General features: G+C 46.3%; 1 protein-coding gene across 8 annotated transcripts in view; it reads left to right on the forward strand.

Annotated features, from left to right (window-relative positions):
• Window positions 1-21,098, forward strand: part of FRMD4B (FERM domain containing 4B) — a 155,325-nt gene that overhangs the window by 71,275 nt on the left and 62,952 nt on the right. For all 8 annotated transcript variants that reach the window (XM_064156258.1, XM_064156256.1, XM_064156261.1 and 5 more), the window contains 4 exons: window positions 10,162-10,227; window positions 10,752-10,846; window positions 13,597-13,689; window positions 17,014-17,098. In XM_064156258.1, coding sequence (XP_064012328.1) covers window positions 10,162-10,227; window positions 10,752-10,846; window positions 13,597-13,689; window positions 17,014-17,098 — 339 coding nt within the window. The remainder of the gene's footprint in view (window positions 1-10,161; window positions 10,228-10,751; window positions 10,847-13,596; window positions 13,690-17,013; window positions 17,099-21,098) is intronic.

A 21,098-nucleotide genomic window follows, 5' to 3' on the forward strand; every position in this document is an offset into this window, starting at 1 on the left:
CATGATCTGCCCCCATAAAACTGATGGAAGCTCTGCTGCCACCTTTGAAGGGATACTGGCAAATTGATCTTGTGTGCATGAGCCAGACTGCAGCAGCACAGCACTGCGAACACCTGGCAGCCTGAGCTGGCATGGGCAGAGACTGAGGCAAACCTTGGTCCAAACCCAACACTTTGTGTTATGCAGTAGGTATCAGTGAGTCCAAGAGGTTTTGAGGAGAGGGTAATCATGCAGTGGAGGTATCACCTGTGGGTTGTTGTGCTGCACCCCATGGTGGAAAATGAGATGATGGAACACAATGTGGCAGTGACATGGGGGCATGATTCCTTTGCCCAGATTGTCATCTACAGATGGGTGGTGCATTTCCAACCCTCTCACTCATCTGTTTCTCCTGAGCACCTCCCACTGTGGGACACTTGGTGACCATCAGCTACACTGGGTCATGAAGGACCTCAGGCTGCAAACATGCTCACAAGCAGCATGCATCAGGGGGTTTTTGGAGACCTTAAAAAAGGTCCTTACAGTTTCCAGAGGATTTCTGTTCTAAACTGAAACTCTTGTTTGTTATTTTTCTGCTTATTCCTTAAACCTCTGAGTGATTCCAAGTGCTGGAACAGGCTGAGGTTTTGCTCTCCCAAAAGACACACCAGGAAACTCTGAGGTCATTTAAACCATTACAAGTAGTTGGGTTCCCCCCCCCCTCCCGCCTCTTCCTCTCTCAGCTGCATGCAGGCCCCTTCCTTTCAGAAGGACAGGCAAAAGCTTTTCTTTTGCTGAGATGTGCCTGGTTAGGGCAGCTCCACATTGCAATACATTCTTGCATCTTATTTCCTATCTTTGTCAAGCAGTGCACATTTCAGGGCCAGCCGTCAGCCATCTGGTTGCATCAAAGTCAGTGTGGCTGTGCCGATCTAAGGCAGCTGAAGATATGATCCTAAATGCCTCCAGGACCAAAGGGGGAAAAAAATCACCACCTAAATGCTGATGAAATCTGAGGTCGCCACTGGGGCATCTATACTAAGCTTTGAAATCTCTTACAGGCTTATGAGTTACAGAATGGAGATTGGCAGAGGGGGGAAAACCCCTACAGGAAATTACTGGGGATGCTTTTTAGCTGGTGAACTGCAGCTCAGGTGAAATTCTGTTTTAAATGCAAGGCTGGCTCTTTGGGCTCATGCACCTGCAAAACAGCTCAAAAGCAGGATGGCAGGATTTTGGGACACCCCCTCCTCATCCCCCATGCCACAGGCTTTGTGCAGGCTGGGTTGGTGTGGGGAAGGGACAGCATTTCCTAAGCGGTATGTACATCTCATGGGACTATTGCCCTTTCTCTTTTGATAATCTCTGTGGTTTTCTTCTGTGCTCTGACTGCTTGAGCTACTGTGATGAGCCAGTTGCAGAAATAAATGAGCCAGTTTTCATAATCCATGTTCTAATGATGCCAGACTTCTGACTTTGGAAACTGCAGGTTTAAGGGTTGTGTGCCAGCCACTTAGGTTGTGAAAATGGTTCCTCTCTCTCTCATCACTGGACGCATCAGTGCAGTTTTTTCTTCCTGTAAAATACCTTCTGGGTTTATCCAGTTTGATTTTTGTGTGCAAGTTGCTTATGGAAAAAACATGCAGAGCTCTGTGCAGTTGGGACCAAATCCCTGGAGTCACAGTCAGGAGTCTTCCAGGCAGAGCTCGTGATGGCATTCAGTAGAAGTCAAGCATGGGCAAAAAGAGTTTATTCTGAGAGGAAGAGAAGACCTTAGGGAAGAGGTCTGCTGCTTCCAAAAGATTTCTCATGCAGTTTAGGGCTGTCAAGGATGTGAACTCTCACTGGACTGGGGAGTGGTTTTAAAACTTCCAGCAGTGTGTATTTCTGTGGATTATAGAATCACAAAATTACTGGGTTGGAAGGGATCTCTGAAGGTCTTCTAGTCCTGTCATCCACCAGTAGTAAGACAAGGACATCCCCAGCTAGATCACGTTGCTCAGAGCCTCACCCAACCAGACTTCGAATGCCTTCAGGGATGATGCCTCCACCACCTCGCTGGGCAACCTGTTCCAATGTTCCACCACCCTCATAGCAAAGAACTTCTTCCTAATGTCCAATCTAAATTTACCCTTCTCTATCTTAAACCATTGTCTGTTGTCCTGGTGCTAGGCAAGACCCTCACACAGCCCTCCTGCCCCTGGGCAAGGTGGCAGTTACCCATGGTTTAGTTAATTAGAAGGGTTAAGTCATAGGTTGGACTCAATGATCTGAGAGATCTTTTCCAACCTGGGTAATTCTGATTCTGTGATCAGAGCAGTGTGGTTTTGCCAGAAGCATTTGCATGTGAACTGCTGAAGCCCAGATCATGACACATCCCAAATGAGAGCAGCTGGGATGCATGCACAGACTTCAGAGCATTTCAATGGAAGAGACAGTTCCAAAATTTGCCTATGTGCAGCTTATGTATAATCCTCTCTTCTCTGGACACAGAGTTAATAGGGATTGAGTTTCTTTTGGCTTTCCCTAGTAGCAAAGACTCCAAACCTTCTGAAAACAAGAGGAAAAAAAAATGCTTAAAAATAGAAGTCAGTGACAGATACAAACAACTATGCCAGGAGACATCCCAGAACTGAGATACTGGGAGGTGACATCTAGTCTGGAAAGAGTGCAACACATTTAAGACTACTTCTGAACTGAACTCTTCAGGATTTCCCATTCTTAAGCTGTGCCTCAGGAGGTTGGTTATTCTGTCAGTTTTTTTTTCTGGGGAGGTTAGCTTTTTTTTTTTTAGGTTTCCTGTTTTTACCTTGTCTAATGGCCCCCTTTTTTTTTTTTTCCTAACTGGATGACACATGTGGATGTCTAAATATATTGCATGTGACATCCAGCTTCAAACAGGGAGGATGTTTCTGCTGCAGAGAAATAGAATCATAGAATCAACCAGGTTGGAAGAGACCTCCAAGAACATCCAGTCCAACCTAGTACCTAGCCTTGTCCAATCAATTAGACCATGGCACTGAGTGCCTCAGCCAGGCTTTGCTTGAACACCTCCAGGGATGGTGACTCCACCACCTCCCTGGGCAGCCCATTCCAATGCCAATCACTCTCTCTGCCAAAAACTTCCTCCTAACATCCAGCCTAGACCTCCCCTGCCACAACTTGAGACTGTCCTCTTGTTCTGTTGCTGGTTGTCTGGCAGAAGAGACCAACCTCACCTGGCTACAACCTCCCTTCAGGTAGTTGTAGACAGCAATGAGCTCTGCCCTAAGCCTCCTCTTCTGCAGGCTGCACACCCCCAGCTCCCTCAGCCTCTCCTCACAGAGCTGTGCTCCAGGCCCCTCACCAGCTTTGCTGCCCTTCTCTGGACACATTCCAGTACCTCAACATCTCTCTTGAATTGAGGAGCCCAAAACTGGACACAGGATTCAAGGTGTGGCCTGACCAGTGCTGAGCACAGGGGAAGAATAACTTCCCTGGTCCTGCTGGCCACATTGTTCCTGATCCAGGCCAGGATGCCATTGGCTCTCCTGGCCACCTGGGCACACTGCTGCCTCATGTTCAGCTACTATCTACCAGTATCCCCCAGGTCCCTTTCTTCCTGGCTGCTCTCCAGCCAGTAACATAAATATCCTGCATATGTTGTTGTTCTGTTCTGTTGTGGTTTGGTTTGGTTTGGTTTTCCCCAAATAAACTTTCAGGCTCAGGATATAACAAAGGATTGATTTAAGCAGCCAAGAAGTAGGAGTTCTTTGGTGGGATTTTCATTTTGTTTGGTGGGTTGGGGTTAGTGGCTTGGGGTTTCTTCTTGTTGTGTTTTGTTGTTTGTTCAATTGGGTTTGGTTTTTCCTCTCTGCCTTGTTTCTATTTACTTTTCTTTCCATTTAAAGAACTGATGTTTTGGAAAACCTGCCTGATTTTTAGGTGGAGAGTTCATCTCAATTTTTGTATCATAAGCAAGACAGATGAAACAAAACAGTGCTTTGGGTTCTTTTTTCCCCTAGCTCTTTGAAACCTTCCTGAACACATTAACGTGCTGCCTAGACTCACAATCTCACCCTATGCTTTCATTTCCACACAGGGAGATTCTGAGAACTGTGTATTTCTTCTCCTTCATTATCTGCCTTTTTTTTTACTGAAGATCTGAGTAAATCAGGTCATTGCTGAAAGCCTGCTGCCAATATTTGCCCAGGCTGCAATATTTTGATAGAATTGCATTTCTGCATCAGTGTTTGTCTCCTTTTTATTCCTCCTTTTGTCAGGTGGTTCTTCTTTGCTTGCTTGTGTGCAGAGCATGCAAGTGACTTTAGGAAACAGAATCCAGTATGTCAGGCTGGTTTTGCAAAAAATGGGGCTGTGCATTACATCACTTAGCTCATTCCCAATAGGAAATTAGCAGAGACACAAGGATGCATCATGGATTTTATGCTGCTGCCTCTTCTGCTGGCTAATAGCTTAATTATTAGCAGGCTTTTAAAAATAGCTGCTGAAAAGATCAACTTAGGGGCATGCTGCAAAAATACATAACAAAATTGTTCATTGGGACAACAGAGAATAGAAAATCAATGAGAATAAGCTGAAATCAGAGGTGCATTTATATATATACCTCAAGGCTGCTCATGCCACCTCTTCACTGAGCCACACAGCTGTGCCCATCTCCTAATGGATTAGCCCCACGACACAGGAAATCAATTATATTGTTCAGATTAGCAAGGAGCACTGAATTAAAGAGGAAAGAAAATGTATCTGTGAGAGGCTCCCAGGGTGTTGAGTCTCTGAGGAAGCCAGAACCCCAAGAGTTACAAGTCCCTTCCCAGAGCCTGAGGAAATCGGCCTGCAAGCTGTGTGCTGCAGGGAAATAAATCACATTGGTGTCACTGGGAGAGTTAAAAACAAGTCCTTTGCTGCTTCAGCTCCAGGAGCTCAGGGTCTCTGGCTGCTGAGCTGGAGGCTCTCTTCCATGGCCAAAGCCCTTTATGTATCCAATGACACTGTGGTGGTGAAGTCCTCTTTCTGAAGCTCTCCAGCTTTTCTTCAGGCAAGAGAAGAGGAACAGACCACAGATACCTGTGACCATTGACACCTAGAGGTATTTAAAAGACTGTAGATGTGGTATTGAGGGACCTGGTTTAGTGGTGACTTGGCAGCACTGGATTAATGGTTGGATAAGATGATCTGAAATGTCCTCATCCAAAATGATTCTATGCTTCTACAACTCCATGACAACGTCGGAGTGTGTGGCATCTCTGCACCACAGCAGTGTCATACGTCTGTGTCTCTGCTCTGGAACAACATATGGGGCTGGTGCAAAGTGACTGATACAAAGCTTGTGAGGTGGTCCTGGGGCTGCAAAAGCCTCTGAGGCTTTCTTTTAGTTCTGTCTTAAATAGAGGAGCCCTGCCTGCACGGGGCGGCGATTCCATGTGAGGAGAGAGTTGTCTCCTGGAGATGACCTCTCTAGTGGGTGACATTCCTGATGCAGGATGGGCTTGTGTTGCTCAGTGATAGTAATTAGGAGTGATTTGTTTCTAATTGTGTTTGTAAGTACAGAGTAAGCCAAGTGAAGTGCTCTCTGCCCCATCAGGAATGGGGTGGGGATGTTTGGAGTGAGCTCTAGCACAGCTGCAGAGACCAGGATGCTGGTTGCTGAAGTGTTGTTTCTGTAAGGAGAAGGTAAGGGCTGATGCTTGGACTGTCCTTGTTGACATGACTTTGTTTATAGGCTGTAGCCTGCAAATGCAAATCTGGTAGTCACCCCAGCAGACTCGCATTCCTCAGCCAGGCTCTGGTGCCACACAGTGAGTATCTATGTTGTACCTCTCAGACCAGTTAGAGAAAGCATCTTAGCAGGGACGTAGCCCTTAGGTGTGCATGCATGAGCTTGGGGGGCAGATCTCTTCCTTGAGCTGTAGCCAGCAGCAGAAATCTTGTGGCCCTGGACTTTGCTGTTATGTCGTACCATGCAACAGTGCTCCTGAGGTGACATCATGGCCACAGGGAGCTGGGGAGCTGGCAGGTTTGTCACAGGAATGACATTTTGCAGCACTCTGCTGTCTTCTGTAACTTGTTGGCTGAGCTGTCCAGTACCCTGGGAAGCAGCAGTGTGATTTCTCCTGAGAGGAGATTCCTGGAGGCTCGGGTACTTAATATTATCTGTAGCTGTAAATCAGACTTCTAAACTGTGCCCATATGTTTTCTCATTAATAAAATAGGGGTTAATTATCTTGCTTATCTTCAGGGGTGTCAGGATGCTTAATTACTTTTAAGGTGCTTTGCAATTACCTTGGATAGCTGAATAGAAGTGCAGATTATGGCTGGTATTTCTTTTTATGTTTCAATCCTTCCAGCAACCTTCCTTTCTCTCAGCACAAAGCTTTCTGGATGTGTTTGCTATAATGGAAACCTTTTTTACTTAACGATAGACAACAGAGGCAATTAAAACAGTCAGAAGTGATTAATGTGATTTCACTAGGTGAAAGCTAAAGCAGCTAGAAATTAAATAATGGCAACCTTTGTGCTATCTCCGAGCAACGGGTGGGGAATGATTTAAAACCACTATTGGATCAGACACTTCGCAACAGGGGCAGATTGGTAACAGTATGCCAGAGCCAGAAATATTCACCACCTTGAAGGGTGTGCTGATGAAAGGATTAATTGAGGGTAGCATGCGACTTATTTATGACTGTGTGGTGGCAGCCTTTCAGCTCTCGGGAGCAAATGGACCTGTGATCACATCGTAATGGACTTAAGGGCTGCAGGCAGCGTGCTCGAGTGGATAAATCGCAGGGAGTGCACTGGGAGTTGGAATCGGGACACTACAGCTTTGCTTCCAAAACCTGAAGGATAAAGAGCTGGAAGTGGTACCCTGCTGGGAGTGTGGACTAGTACAGTTATGGGCTGATGTGTCCTTGGGGCGAAGTACTGTGGAGTGGGGCAGTGGTTTTGTATGGGGCGGGGTGTGATGGTTTGGGAGTTACCTACCCCCCCACACCCCCCTAAGAAAATCACCCAGACTAGCCTCAGCAGCTGGAAATTGAAGAATGAAGCTCTATTTACAGCTTAGCACAATATACAAGCATATATGTAAATATTGTGATGGTTTAGGTGTTACGTGAAAATCACCCAGACTAGCCTCAGCAGCTGGAAATTGAAGAAATGAAGCTATACTGACAGCTTAGCACAATGTACAAGCAGATATGTATAAATATTGTGATGGTTTAGGTGCTACCTGCCCCCACACATACTTGAGAAAATCACCCAGACTAGAATCAGCAGCTGGAAATTAAAGAAATGAAGCTATACTGACAGCTTAGCACAATATGCAAGCAGATATTTACAATATCTACACCTATAGACAGAAATAGACAAGTTAAAGTAATACAGAAACACAACACCTATCCCAGAAACCAGAGTCCCTGGGAGGGGCTTCCAACCACCCTTCCACCTTCTTCCCACCCCTCTACCTTACCCCAGACTTTGCCTTACATTCGAGATGAGTTTGGAGGATCAGCCGGGGGTGGTTAGGAAGCAGATGGATTAGTTAGGCAATAAGTTAGAGGAGTGCATGCAGCCAGAGCCAGAGAGAGCAACTCTGTTATCTGTATTTATGTTCCTGTTTTTATACATCCCAGCAAGCCTAGGGGTGCAGTAGACATCACCATTGTTTCCTTTTCACAGCCTATCACCTAATTCTTCTCACCAAAATATTCTAGCTAGCTTCAAACTAGCACAAATATATACAGCTGTACACAAATTAGAAGTAACACAGAAACAGAATACCCCTCCCAGAAACAGAGTCCCCAAGAGGGCTCCTGACCCAAACCCCCTTCCCCCTCTTTCTTTCCCTCCCTTCAGAAGTAACCAAATCAACCCACGTATATCTCACGTGATGAATCTGTGGAGATCTGAGGTGAGATGTCAAAAAAGATGGCAAGGAGGTTAGAGGGAAAAGGAGTTAGGTGGATTAGAGAGTTGAAGGCAGAATCAGCCAGAGACCAGACTGCCAGAAAGAAAGCACAGCCCAAAGTGAGAGCTGAGCAGTGTGTGTGAAGTGCTCATCTTATCTATATTTGGCTAGTTGCATTTCTCAGCAGAAGAATGGTGATGTAGGTTACTACTGTTTTCCTTTTCTTCTCACAGCTAAGGATTTAATTTCTCTCAGTAAAAATTAGCCTCAAATCAGCACAGGGGACATCGCTGCTGTCTCTGTGGTGTGGTTTCTGCACCCCGGTGTGCACAAGAAGTCACTCCTGTCTACAACTACCTGAAGGGAGGTTGTAGCCAGGTGGGGGCTGGTCTCTTCTCCCAGGCAACCAGCAACAGAGCAAGGGGACACAGTCTCAAGTTGTGCTGGGGAAAGTATAGGATAGATGTTAGGAGGAAATTCTTCACAGAGAGGGTGATTTCCCATTGGAATGGGCTGCCCAGGGAGGTGGTGGAGGCACCGTCCCTGGAGGTGTTCAAGAAAAGTCTGGATGAGGCACTTAGTGCCATGGTCTGGTTGACTGGATAGGGCTGGGTGCTAGGTTGGACTGGATGATCTTGGAGGTCTCTTCCAACCTGGTTGATTCTGTGATTCTATGATTCCTCATCTGGCACTTCTCCACAAATCCACATTCAGAGCAGTAGCAGCAATGAAAAGGGCAGGGTTTCTGCCAGCTGGACTCGCTCTGCCAGTAGCCCCTTCAGTGGTATTGCTGTTTTGATGAGCCATGTGATGACCCATATGTAGAGTGCTGCACGTTGCCAGTGCTGGTGCCACATCTGCCACAGCTGCATTTTCCTAAGCGCTAGACAGAGTTGTGCCTGCAGACAGCCATCTCTGACCTGTTTGCAGAGCTCCTCGGGAGTGGAATCCCTCTCAGCTTTTTGGTCAAAATGAGCTCAATTAGTTGCAACAATAAAGCTTTGTTAATTTGGCTTCTTGCGGCGGCCCCGTGACAGAAGAGGCCGTGTCTGGGCAGCCCTCGCTGAGCAAACAGCCACACGTTGAAACAGAGGCAGAGCTGGGAGGTCTCTCTTTGGTTACACTGCAATTGAGTGTACATTGTGTTTGTTTTTAAGTCTTTCTAAGGTTTGGATTTGCGGCATCCTAGGGCAAGAGGTGATGAGAGGGCGCTGGTGGCAGTAGAGCTCAGCCCTATCCTTCTCCGTGCTCCTGCAGAGCTAGAAGGATGTGAAAGGAGAAACTGCTGTGTGTTGCCATTTAATCCCTCTGGGAGCCCCTATCTAAGCAAACCACCCTCAGCCTCTGCTCAGAGCTCAGAATTTATAGTCTGTGAGAAACTCGTGCTGTCAGGAAAATGAGTTACTCTGAGGCTGGGAGAACAAATATAAAAGCCAGATTTCCTTCACCAGCCCTCACCCGGAGAGAGCTGTGAAGCTGGCCCTTGCCAAAGCCAGCAAGAGGTCCAGAATTAGCACAGATTTTAAATAATGTAAAAGCTTTTGTGGAAATGTATTGGATTTCAAAGGGCAGATATTAAAAGGGCACAATGTGCTGCTATTTCTGAATTGCTGTCCTCTTAAAAAGGGAAAGATACGTTTGCAAGAGATAAATGCACACAAAGTGGGAGCCAAAGTGGTCCAGATATGTTGTTGCAAAGCTCATGCTGTCCTTAATCATTCACTTTTACTGCCTGTCTTGGCATGTGTGAGCATCTACATAAGAACCCTATGGAGGCAATGATTTCAAATGCTCGTGAAGAGTTATCCAAGGAAGAGCATTCACCTACTAGTAGAGACTCCATCTAGAGACCAGGTCCTTAATCAGTGTACCAAATGTAGGCAAGCGTGGTTGGATAGATGGGGATTTGATGGGTCGTCTCTGCTCCTCAGTGGAGCAAAAGGCCATTGCTGCTGCTGCTGGTGGCTACGGTACCAGCCAGCCTGGTTCACCCTTGGGGTACATTCCTGCAGCACTTACTCACTCTTATCTGATCCTGAGCGCTGCTAAGCACCATTAATGCTGATGTGGTGTGAACTGGGAGCACCCAGGCGGCTCCTCAGACCAAGTCCTTGGAGCACGACGCTCAGCTCCAGTCAGGAGGCAGTTGCCTCATCAGCGCAGGTTAAACACTCAGTACACGCGGCCGGTGCCGCTGAGCCATACGTGGGCTGGTGCCAGCCAGGGAAGCCGTGGACCCTGCTCTTCCTCACGGAGCTGCCTTGCTGTCTTTGCAGATGACAGAAGGCCGGCACTGCCAGGTGCATCTCCTCGATGACAGGAACTTGGAGCTGCTGGTTCAGGTACGGATTCTTTTGAGTACTGATAGCACAGTGCCAGATTTCTCTCTTTGTTTTCTTTAGCTGTGCTACTGGAGGCTGATGCTGAAGTGATGCTTGAAGAAAAGTCCTCTCTTACCTAGAGCCGCTCATAAGTGGAAGGAACAGGTGTGCTGTCAGGCACAGGGCTCCTTTCTCAGCCCTGCGTTGGCAGGAGAGTTTCCTTTGGGCATTGGTGCACGGTAGGCAGAATATTTGCCATCAGTTCTGCATTCACCAGAATTCACAAAGCACTTTGAGCACTCCCCTTGTGTTTTGGGGTGGGTTCTTTTGTAATTTGGAAGAGAAGAAAAGTCTGTGTTTCTGGGCATGTTTTATTCCCATAGCAGAACCTAAAGTACAAATTCCACTAGTACACAGTATTTCCTTTAATTGAAAAATCCCTCCTGCTGTAAGTGCAGGAAAACCAATGTCACTGTTTGCAGAGAAAAACTTTATTGCACATGACAGGCCTGAACTGAAACAAATGGTTTCTATTCTTTCAATAGCCCAAACTTTTGTCTCGGGAGTTACTGGATCTGGTGGCCTCACACTTCAACCTGAAAGAGAAGGAGTACTTTGGGATAACGTTCATAGATGATACGTAAGTATGTTCCTTTGTTTTCAACAGCTGTGTGGTTATTGCAATGTGAAACCAATCCCTGACACTGGCAGCTCAGCATGATGGAAAAATGTCTCTTGAAGAAGGTTTTTTTTTCTTGGTGCTTGTGCTGCTTGGCTGAGGGAAGGGGAAGACACAAAGCAGAAAATACTTGGAAAGCATCTTCCAGGCACAAAGGAGAGAATGTAAAATACTTTTCACTTTTCATGTTTCTCTCACAAGGTGTGTGAAGGTTTGGGTGTTCCCCACCCCCCCACACTTTAGAAATCACCCAGACTAGACTCAGCCAGCTCTGGAAATATGAATGAAGCTTATATTTACAGCTAGCACAATATACAAGCAGATATTTACAGTATATACAGATATATACAGGAATATACAAGGTAAAAATAATACAGAAACACAGCTCCCCTTCCAGAAATCTGAGTTCCTAGGAGGGGCTTTCAACTGCTCCTTCACCTTCCCCCTACCCCTATCAACCTTACCCCAGTGCCAAGGAAAAATGGATGTTTGGGCAGGGGGTTTCGGAAGCAAAGTGGATTAGAAAAGAAAATGAAGAGTGAGGTTAGAGAGTGAGATCCAGCTCAAAGCTCACCAGCAGCAGCAGAGAAGTGATTATCTATGTTTTTATTTCTTGTTCTTATACATCTCAGCAGGCCTGTGAGGGAAGTAGAGTTCACCACTGTTTTCCTTTCACAGCCTGTAATCTAGGGTCTTCTCACCAAAACATTCTAGCTAGCTGCAGACTAGCACAAGGTGGAAAAAATTAATTCAGCACTAATTTCCCACACAAGCAGCCTCAGTTTTCTTACTCTGTACTTTTAACAAAGGTAGGACTTTTGCTTATTTTCAGATTGAATTGCTCCTACTGCTTTGCATGTTAATTTCAAATGTGTGATTGAGTCTTTTCATCTCAAACTTCCCTAGCAGCAGTGAAATATAGAACCATAGGATTGTTTGGGTTGGAAAAGACCTTTAAGATCATCAAGTCCAACCATTCTCTGAGCCTGGTGTTAAACCACGTTCCTCAGCAACACATCTCTGCCTTTTAAACACCACCAGGGATGGGGATTTAACCACCTTCCTGTTCCAGCATTTGAGAACCCTTTCAGGGAAAAAGTTTCTTCTAATATCCACCCTAAACCTTCCCTGGTGCAACTTGAGGTCATTTTCACTCATCCTTTCATTCATTACTAGCAAGAAGAAACCAGTACCCTGCTTGCTATAATCTCCTTTCAGAAGGAAGCTGTAGAGAGAATTCCCCTTAACAACTTTACTCTAGTTTCCCTGTTACCTTTAGGTATCTGAGATACTCTCCAAACTACCAAAAAGAGCTGCAAAACCAGAAGGTGATTAAAATGCACCTCCCTTCCCAGTGTTGCATGAAGCTTGTCCTTGCTGCTAATGTGATGCTGCCCATCCCCTGCCACACTCCTCCAGCATCTGCCACTGGGTTGGGTCAGGTGCTACAACCAGACTCTGGAGTGCTGTGGGAGATCCTCTTCTGTGGCATTAATCTGTAGCTGGTTGACTGAAATCTCAGCTGGTGTTTAGAATCTTCTGTCAGCATTGCACTGAAATGCATCCTTGTGTCTTTTGGGCACAGGATCAAAACTCAGAGGCAGGACCCTGCTCCCCAGGGCCAGCATCTCTAGAAGATTTACCTTTAGCTGCCCAACGGGGCTGGAGTAGAGCTGCCTATGCAGTAGGGAGATGAAGCCATGCACTAATACAGGCCTCCTTTTGTCTAAAGGGAATAATATTCCTCCCATTGTTGATGCTCTTTTGCAGCTCTGTTGATGGTTTTTGCATGGATATAAGCCTTGAATTGCACATTGTGAGAGACATGTTCAAGGGCCACCTTGCCACAGCAGTTCCCACCTGCAAGTGGTGTAGGTGGCCCTGGGGAGAAGGCTGATGTTCATAGAGCTGGTAGGAGTTGCTTGTCTGACCACAGCAGTGTGGTATTTTTACCATCCACTCTCATTTTGGTCTCTCCCCAGAATATACTTGCCACATCCTTGTCCTTTCAAGTGTTGGAAAATACCTTATTCTATCTCTTCTGTAAAGCCCTTGAGGATACTGTTTGTACTTGGCTTATTTCTTCCCCCAGAAGAGCTGCCATGAAATTCCTCTGGAGGTTTTTGGTTGCTGATGCTCCCTCACTGAGCTTTAAAGTGCTGCCAGGGGAATACCTGAAAGCTGTTGGCTTCCCCAGAAACACCAGTGGGACTCCAGAGGTTGCTTTGGATATGCTGGGCTGGGTGCTTGAAGGGAATTTGTGGCCTCTGGAGGGCACCCATGCCCCAGCTTTTTGGGCAGCCACAGGCTTCTGCACTCCCCCTTGTTCCCACAGCCCTCAAGAAGGTTATTTGGGCTCAGAGGACTTTGTCTTTATGTTCTCTTTATGCCTTCCTTCCCTCTTGAATCAGGAATCAGATCCTCCTGCTAGACATCCATAGTCAGGGCATTTCAATAATTGGGTTTTCTGGGTGCCATGCTGTGTTTTTTATGCTGCAGCTGAAAACACAGCTGCAAAGAGGGTTCTCTGCCATCCAGGAGTGAATTACATCAAGAACAGAAAATTAGGGCAAAAGAAGAAATCATCTGATGTGAGGTTTGCCTGCCCCAAAGCTGAACTTCACACTTGGAGTAAACACAGGCACTGAAATGCCTCTATTTCTGTATTTCTTGTCACAGCTTTTAACCACCTCCCCAACCTGTTTCCACAGAGGTCAGAGTGTCTGGCTGCAGCTGGATCACAGAGTTCTGGACCATGACTTGCCCAAGAAACCAGGCCCTGCCACTTTGTACTTTGCCGTGAGGTGAGTAATTATTCCTACAGAGTAAAAAAGTCACCACTTGGGTTTATTTATCACTGGGGGAGTTGTTTGAAAGGACTGACTTGGGATTTGATAAGGGAAAGAAATGTCAAAGTGACATTTTTAGAGAGAGGCTAGGTCCTGGAGATATGCTGCTCTCTTGTTCTAGTATTTAACTACAACACAAAGTAGTTTGGAATCTGCTAAAGCTGGGATCCCAGTGTTACTAGGACATAGCTCCCAGGATTTTTTGCTCAAAACCCTGCATTTTTAATATCTTAGCCTCACTTATCTTTAATAGTGCTAAATTTTAATGCAGTTTGTTTAAACAGTTGTACTTCTCATGTTTACTTAAGGGTCGTCTGTACTCGAAAGGGACTGCTGATGGCTTCTTTGCTCACGTAGCTTAAGCCAGTCCCCGGGAAAGAACAAAATCCCTGGCAAAATGATGATTTTGGCCAATGTAATTACATTACTTTAGGGCTTTTGCTGGCAAAGGTCTGCTGGTTAAGAGTCTGGAAAAAAAACATGTCCTAAGAGACAGAGCTGTGCTGGCAGAGAAGACCAAGCATCATACTCTGAATATTGTTAGAGTTTCTGTTTTCCTTACAGTCTATGAGGAAAAGGAGAGCAGAGTGACCTCATTTGCTTTTCATATCTTGGTAAATTTGTGCCTTGTGTGCTTAATTATTTGAAGCACTTCCAAAGCAGAGCCTCTTGTGTAGCTGGGTTGGTTGGCAGCGTTGCCTCACCACGTCCTCTGCACACTGGTCTTGTGGCCTTCCAGTATCTGAAGGGGACCTACAAGAAAGTTGAGGAGGGACTTTTTAGGCTATCAGGGAATGACTGGACTAGGGGGAATGGAGTAAACCTGGAGGTGGGGAGAGTCAGACTGGATGTGAGGAGGAAGTTGTTCAGCATGAGAGTGGTGGGAACCTGGAATGGGTTGCCCAGGGAGGTGGTTGAGGCCCCATTCCTGGAGGTGTTTAAGGTCAGGCTGGATGAGGCTTGAGACAGCCTGATCTAGGGTAGGGTGTCCTTGCCCATGGCAGGGGGGTTGAAACTAGATGATCCTTGTGGTCCCTTCCAACCCTGACTGGTTCTGGGATTTCTGGAGAGGAACACTCAAGTGTATTTAAAGTGAAGTTTATCAACAGTGTTAGAAAATAAACGGTCTCAGGCATGATCAAGAGAGGCTTGAAATACCTGTGGCTCCTACAGTTCTTGGTGCATGGTGACTCATGGAAATGTAAAATAGCCCTTCAAATGGCTGGGGCAGGCTGCTGGGCTTGGGTCTGCTGCTTGGCCAGGTTGCATGCCTGTCAAATGGGTAAATTGCCTCATTATCCTGCAGATGCGTTCTGGGTTCAAATGAATCTGATGGAACATGCTGTAGGAATGCAAAACATGAGAACAATTGTCAGTTAATGTGTTGCTTGTGTCAGGTCACAGCAGAAGTACTGCACACGTTCCAAACTAGCACAGCAGGTGCTGGCTTTGCTGCTTCCTCCCACACACTTGGTGCTCCTACTGTGGATTTCTTCCAGTATCTTGCGAACCATCTACACCAAGAGATGAGTGGCTAGAGTTGGAAGCTGTGAGGAGCCTTAGGAGCACCATGGGGCTGTGAGAGGGGCTGGTCTGGTTCTGCTAAACATATTGGGCTATATATCCTGTGCTGGCCACCCAACCCTGCTGCTCTCAAAGCAAGACAGTGAGAAGCTCTAATGTAGTCTGTGCTGCTCAGGCATCAATGGTGGTGGCCCAAGTCTTTGCTTGGCTGGAAAATGCAGTGTACCTTCTGTCTAGCCTTGGGTGGCAGAGTCTGGACCCATCATTTTAAGGAGCACAGGTTCAACTACAATAGAATTGACAGGACCATGCTAACACAAATTTGCCTCTCTTTGACAATACTATGCTCCTCACATTGTAGATGCTTTCTGTGCACCATTTAACACTCCTCAGCACTGTTTGGTTAGATGCCTCCAGTGAGTCAGAAGCACTGATGGGTTGTGGTCAATTTTGCCGGCTGTTGGTGGCATACAAGATATTTAGGGGAGCCCTGACAAACTGGGACCCAGCTGCTAATCTTGACTGGGCCAGAGTAGCCAATAATGGGATTGCTTTTGTTGGTGTGTGCCCCTGTGATATATCTGTGGCCCTGGGAGGAGGGAGTCAGGGATGAGCTGGTGAGGAAGTCAATGACCACTGTGCAGAGTGGTGCCTGCAAAATTGGGCTGGTTGCAGCTCTTCCATGTAAACCCCTGGGCTTAGGTCTCCCATTAAGAAGGATATAGAATGTTTGGAGAGATTCCAGAGGAGGGACATGAAGATGTTTAGAGGGCTGCAGCAACTCTGCTATGAGGACAGGCTATGATAGTTGAGGCTCTCTTCAGCCTGGAGAAGAGAAGGCTTTGCAGAGATCTCGTAGTGGCCTTCCAGTACCTGAAGGGGACTTACAGGGAGGCGGAGGAGGGACTATTTACAAAGCCTTGTAATGACAGGACAAGGAGCAATGGGTTTAAATTGGCAGAGGAGAGATTTAAACTAGATGCTAGGGAGAAGTTCTTTACAGTGAGTGTGGTGAGACACTGGCACAGGTTGCTCAGGAAGGCTGTGGATGCTCCCTCCCTGGAGGTGTTCAAGGCCAAGTTAGATGAGGAGGCCTTGAGTGACCTGTTCTAGTGGAAGGTATCCTTGCCTATGGCAGGGAGTTGAAACTAGGTGACCTTTGAGGTCCCTTCCAACCTAAACCATTCTATGATTCATTCTATTGCTAATAGGATGAGTGTGTCCAATGGGATGGAGTCAATCCCAAAACTTTCCTTCCCAAAGCATGTGTTTTTGCTTGTCTCTGTTTACTTGGAGCAAAATTAATGGCTCTCAGCCCATGGCTGCTCCCTCTACCTGGAAGAAAGCCAATTCTGGGGCTGTTGCCAGACCCTCTCCTCCAGCACAGTGCCAGGCCAGCTTATGGACCTGCCACATGCTGGTTTGGAGTTAGGTTTTCCACTGCTGTGGCTTTACCTGAATGTGAGGGATGGGCTTTGCTCCTTTAGCATTCAGCAGGGTTTTTAAAAGAGATGAAAAGTCATCAGACATCTACTGTCTGCGGAACAAGGAGTCTGTTGTTCCTAGTGTGCTGTTTGCCCATGATTTTCTGCTTGTCCCCTCCTAACAGGCAGGAAATGAAGTGTAGTAGCTCATAGTTCCTCTGTGACATTTTACTGCTAGAGAACAAAACATGAAGGAAATAAGATGACTTGAGAGGAAGGTGGAAGCCTATTGAAGAAAATAACTGTGGGTTGTTTATTTTTTGATTTCCAGGTTCTACATTGAAAGCATTTCCTTTCTCAAGGACAAAACCACAGTGGAGCTGTTCTTTCTGAATGCCAAGTCCTGTGTGCACCAGGTAAGGCTCAGCATCCTTCAGAGATCCTTGTGCATATCCTGCAAACTTGCTAAGGAGTTGCAGTTGATTTCCAGGTCTTGTTGAAGCATTAAGATCTCAGCATAATTTCTCTCTTCCACTCAAATGCTGATGCTTCAAGCAAGTGGATAAAGATGGTGACAGTTTCCTGGTGACAGTTTCCTGATCCTTGTTTTCACAGCCTTACTGTGTGCTCACTGTGCTAGAATAAGCCTTAAATATCCAAAAGCCTTCAAGTTGTTTGAAGTTTGAGTTGTAACTTCACAGATAGGCTCTCAGTGGTGTATCATAGAATCAACCAGGTTGGAAGAGACCTCCAAGATCATCCAGTCCAACCTATCACCCAGCCCCATCCAGTCTGTGTAGCAAGCATCACTTTAATCATCTTGAGTCAGACTTGCCACAGGAAGAAAGAACCCATGAGGAGGGTCCTACACTGTGAACTTGGTTCCCAGTTCCCTGATTTCCTGCCGAAGTAAAGTAATAGGTCCTGTAAATGAGCAGTCAGAGCTAGTTACCAAAATACTTTCTGTTAATTAAAATACTTCTTGTAATTACTCTCTGGTTAAGGAGCTTCCACTGTGTCCTTAAAATATTCAGATTGGCAAAATAGATATTTTTGAAAGTGATTTTGTGATATGCCAGCCAAGGCCTTTTAAAAATCAGGCTGATCTGCTGCAGATACACCTTGGTCTGGAAAAAAAGAGTGGTGTGGCAGCCACCTTTGCTGTGCCTTCAAAAAGCAGTCCAACAGCAGCTGTAGTTCAGTGGACTTCAGCAGTGCCTGATGAGTCTGGGATTTTCCAGCTAATGTCAGACTTGGGCATCTGGTACTTTTTCACTCAGGAATCAATCAGTCTAAGAGGGCCACTTGGTTCTTACAACCCTTTCTTGGAAAACAATCCTGTATCATCAGCTGCAGCTCAATGTAGCTGGCCAAAGTTTTCACTTCTAATACCCTTCAATACTTTAGAATATCCTTATTCAGTATCCAACATTCATTATTTTATGGTGGGATCAGAAGCCTGATGCGCAAAGTTGTGACTGTGCTTTGCCCTGGAATTGCTTTCTAGAAGAGCAGAGGAAATTTGGGACTTTCTTGCAACATGCTGAAGCTTTAAAGATGTTTGAAGACCTGAGGCCTCTCTGGTTAAGATTAATAAAAGGCAGAACTCCATTTGGCATATCTGCCCTTTTAGATGAAGGGTCTTGGCAACTTGTAGTCATCCTTTCAGGGAAAACTGATGTGCTTTAAATAGCACAAATCAGCTTGGAATTGGAAAATGAGTCTGGCTCTAGGATGAAATATGAAAAGTGCCACTGCTATTGGAACCAATGCTGTCAACGTGGAAACATTTGGTGCACGTTTATGTGTATGCATAAAGCGTAAGAGAAAGCAAAGCAGAAGAGAAGCGTAACAAACCTTTCCTTGCTGATCACAGACATTCATGTCACAGTAAGGAGTCAGCTCCGGCCTGGATAACTGCTAATATTCAGGCAGCATAACTTCACATCACTGAAATGAAGTGCTGATAGGATGTGAGGTGCTGATGATGCACAGAGTGCTTCAGTAAGCAGACTGAGCATCATCTAGTTTTGTTCAGTGAGCTGAATGAAGGCTGGTTCATATTTTCCCCTCATGGCTTACGGGGTGTGTGCTCTAACTGGAAGCAACCCAAGGTACTAGGTTCCTTGTTCCTGCAAGAAAAGCTGCCAGGAGCAGAGGAGATCTTCTGTGGCGTGTAGTTTCTGTGGGCAGAGAAGGGATGAGGAGCTTTGCTTCCTCTCAAAAAGGATCTCTGCAAGCAGTGCCAAGCCACTCGGCCCATAAGGAGAGCTGAGAGCCTCTGCTCTGCCTGCAGCACTTTCTGTGTTGGGCAGCTTCACAGCCTGGCTTCAGCAGAAGCCCACAGCTGCTTCAATAGAAGCCAGTTTATTTACTTTCAAGATGTATTTGATTCAGTGGCTTTTAACCATCAAGTTAGGTCTCTCAAAAATATTTTATCCTAGTTGGTAAACTTATGGTTAGTCTCTGGGTTTCAAGTGAAGCACACATGGGGCCAGTTCTCATACTTTAGTCTGCAGGATGTGAACGAGAGGATGCACAAAGGCACGTTGGATGTGTTCACACAGTGTGTCCAGGCTCTGTTGTGCTGCAGGCAGGGAGGCTCAGGCTGCAGGATGAATGCCGTTGGCTGCTGAATGGCAGCAGATCCCCAGCCTCAGTGAGGCAAGTGGCTGATGCACACCGATGACAGCAAGGAATGTTTTCTGGCACTTCTCAGTTTGAATCCAACTCCAGGAGGTGAGACCTGCCTCAGCTTAGCTTTTCCTTTTCTTCCTTTTTTGCTCCTCTCCTTTCCTTGCTGCACTGAGGAAGCCCCAAGGTCTCAAATAAACAGCAACCTACTTCCAGCCCACATGCTCAGGGATTCTCCTCAACACACAGAGTATGCTGAAGGATGCCCTACCAGGGCTGTATCTTAACCTGGATCTTTGCATGATGCCTCTGCTCTGTGTGGGCAGGAATGTGGCTCAGAGGATAGATGCTGCAATACCTGAAGGCTGAGAAGACCTGTGTGGATAAGATTGCCTAAAAGCCAGTCATGTTCTTGGCTCTCACAAAGCTGTTTTCATAGTAGCTTGCTCCCTGTAGCAGACACTGTGTGTGAAAAGCCCAAATCCAGGGTGGTGCAGAAGTCTGATGCTTGAAGGACTTTGTGCTCTTTTGACGTTTCTGAGTGTTGACAACAAAGCAGTGTGTAGACCCCTGTGCTTCCATGCTTGTGTTTTCCTGAGCAGAGGGTGAGCAGGTGATGTTGCCCTGCAAGCAAGATGGTGCATGTTGGGGCTGGACACACCATGAGAGCCAGCTGAAGGTGTGGGTGAACACAGCTAGTGCATTGGTGAAGTTTTGTGCCAGTCCCTCTCAGAGGGGATTTATCCATGGCTTATGAGATGCAGAGGCTGCATCAGAAATGTATTTGCAGTATTCTCTGAGAGATCTGTGGGTGAAATCCTCTAAGTGGCTGCATCTAATCAAGGAGAATGGTCCTTTCCAGCCCCCCCATCATGCTGGGATTCTGTGCCCCTGTAGAATTCTTCACCTCCCTAATGAAATGCAGCATCTCTGGGTTAGGCTGGAGCTGCTGTGTGCTGGCTGTCTTGCCCCAGATGACTCCAGAAAAGTTTTGCTTGCAGCTGAATAAAAAAATCTGAATAAATAATGTAGCATATTAAACACATTACTAATTATATGATAGATTACAAAACATGGATTCTGAATAATGAATAATGGAATTAAAACCTGCTTAAATGTTCTGGAAAAGGTGAGGGCTGGCTTTTGGTGCTGTGTAGTGCACAGCCACACTCCTCTCCTTCACCTTTCAACTCCTCATTCCTTCCTGCAAATCTCTTTGTTCCTTTCTGCAAATTGGGTACTGCTTTCCCTTGCCAAGGGTTGGAGGACTGTGGAGCTTGTGCATTTTGCAGTCTCTGTAGACATTTTGGCAAGAGAGGGACAAGATAGACAATAAAATCTCTGCAGCCAAAAATGTAATTCTCTTTTCCACCCACTCCCCCGCTCCTGTGCTCTTCTACACAGTCAAAGCTCCTTTGTGCCTCTGGGACCTTTGCTGCCATTCTACAGGCTTGTGCACCCTCTGTTATCTGTGTTGTTCACTGTACAGTCCTCTTTGCCTTGCCTTCAGCCCCTGTGAGCAGCTGGGAAACCAGGGGAGACCTTTTACCCCAAAGCACATGAGATCTCGTTTTAACTTTAGTGAGTCATGTTTGATCAGTGTTACAGTGCTGCACTCAAAGCAAAAACCACTGAGCATATTTCCATGGCTGCTCCTTTCTACGGCACCCTCACCTTAACCCACCAGGACATCAGCACTGGCATCTTCTTTCTGCACAGTGTAGCCTTCCACCGCTTTGCCTGCTTTCAGAACAAACTTCCACTGCTGGGCTTGCTGATGTG

This window comes from Pogoniulus pusillus, chromosome 16 (genome assembly GCF_015220805.1).
Source record: "Pogoniulus pusillus isolate bPogPus1 chromosome 16, bPogPus1.pri, whole genome shotgun sequence".
In the NCBI taxonomy this organism is placed as follows: Eukaryota; Metazoa; Chordata; class Aves; order Piciformes; family Lybiidae; genus Pogoniulus; species Pogoniulus pusillus.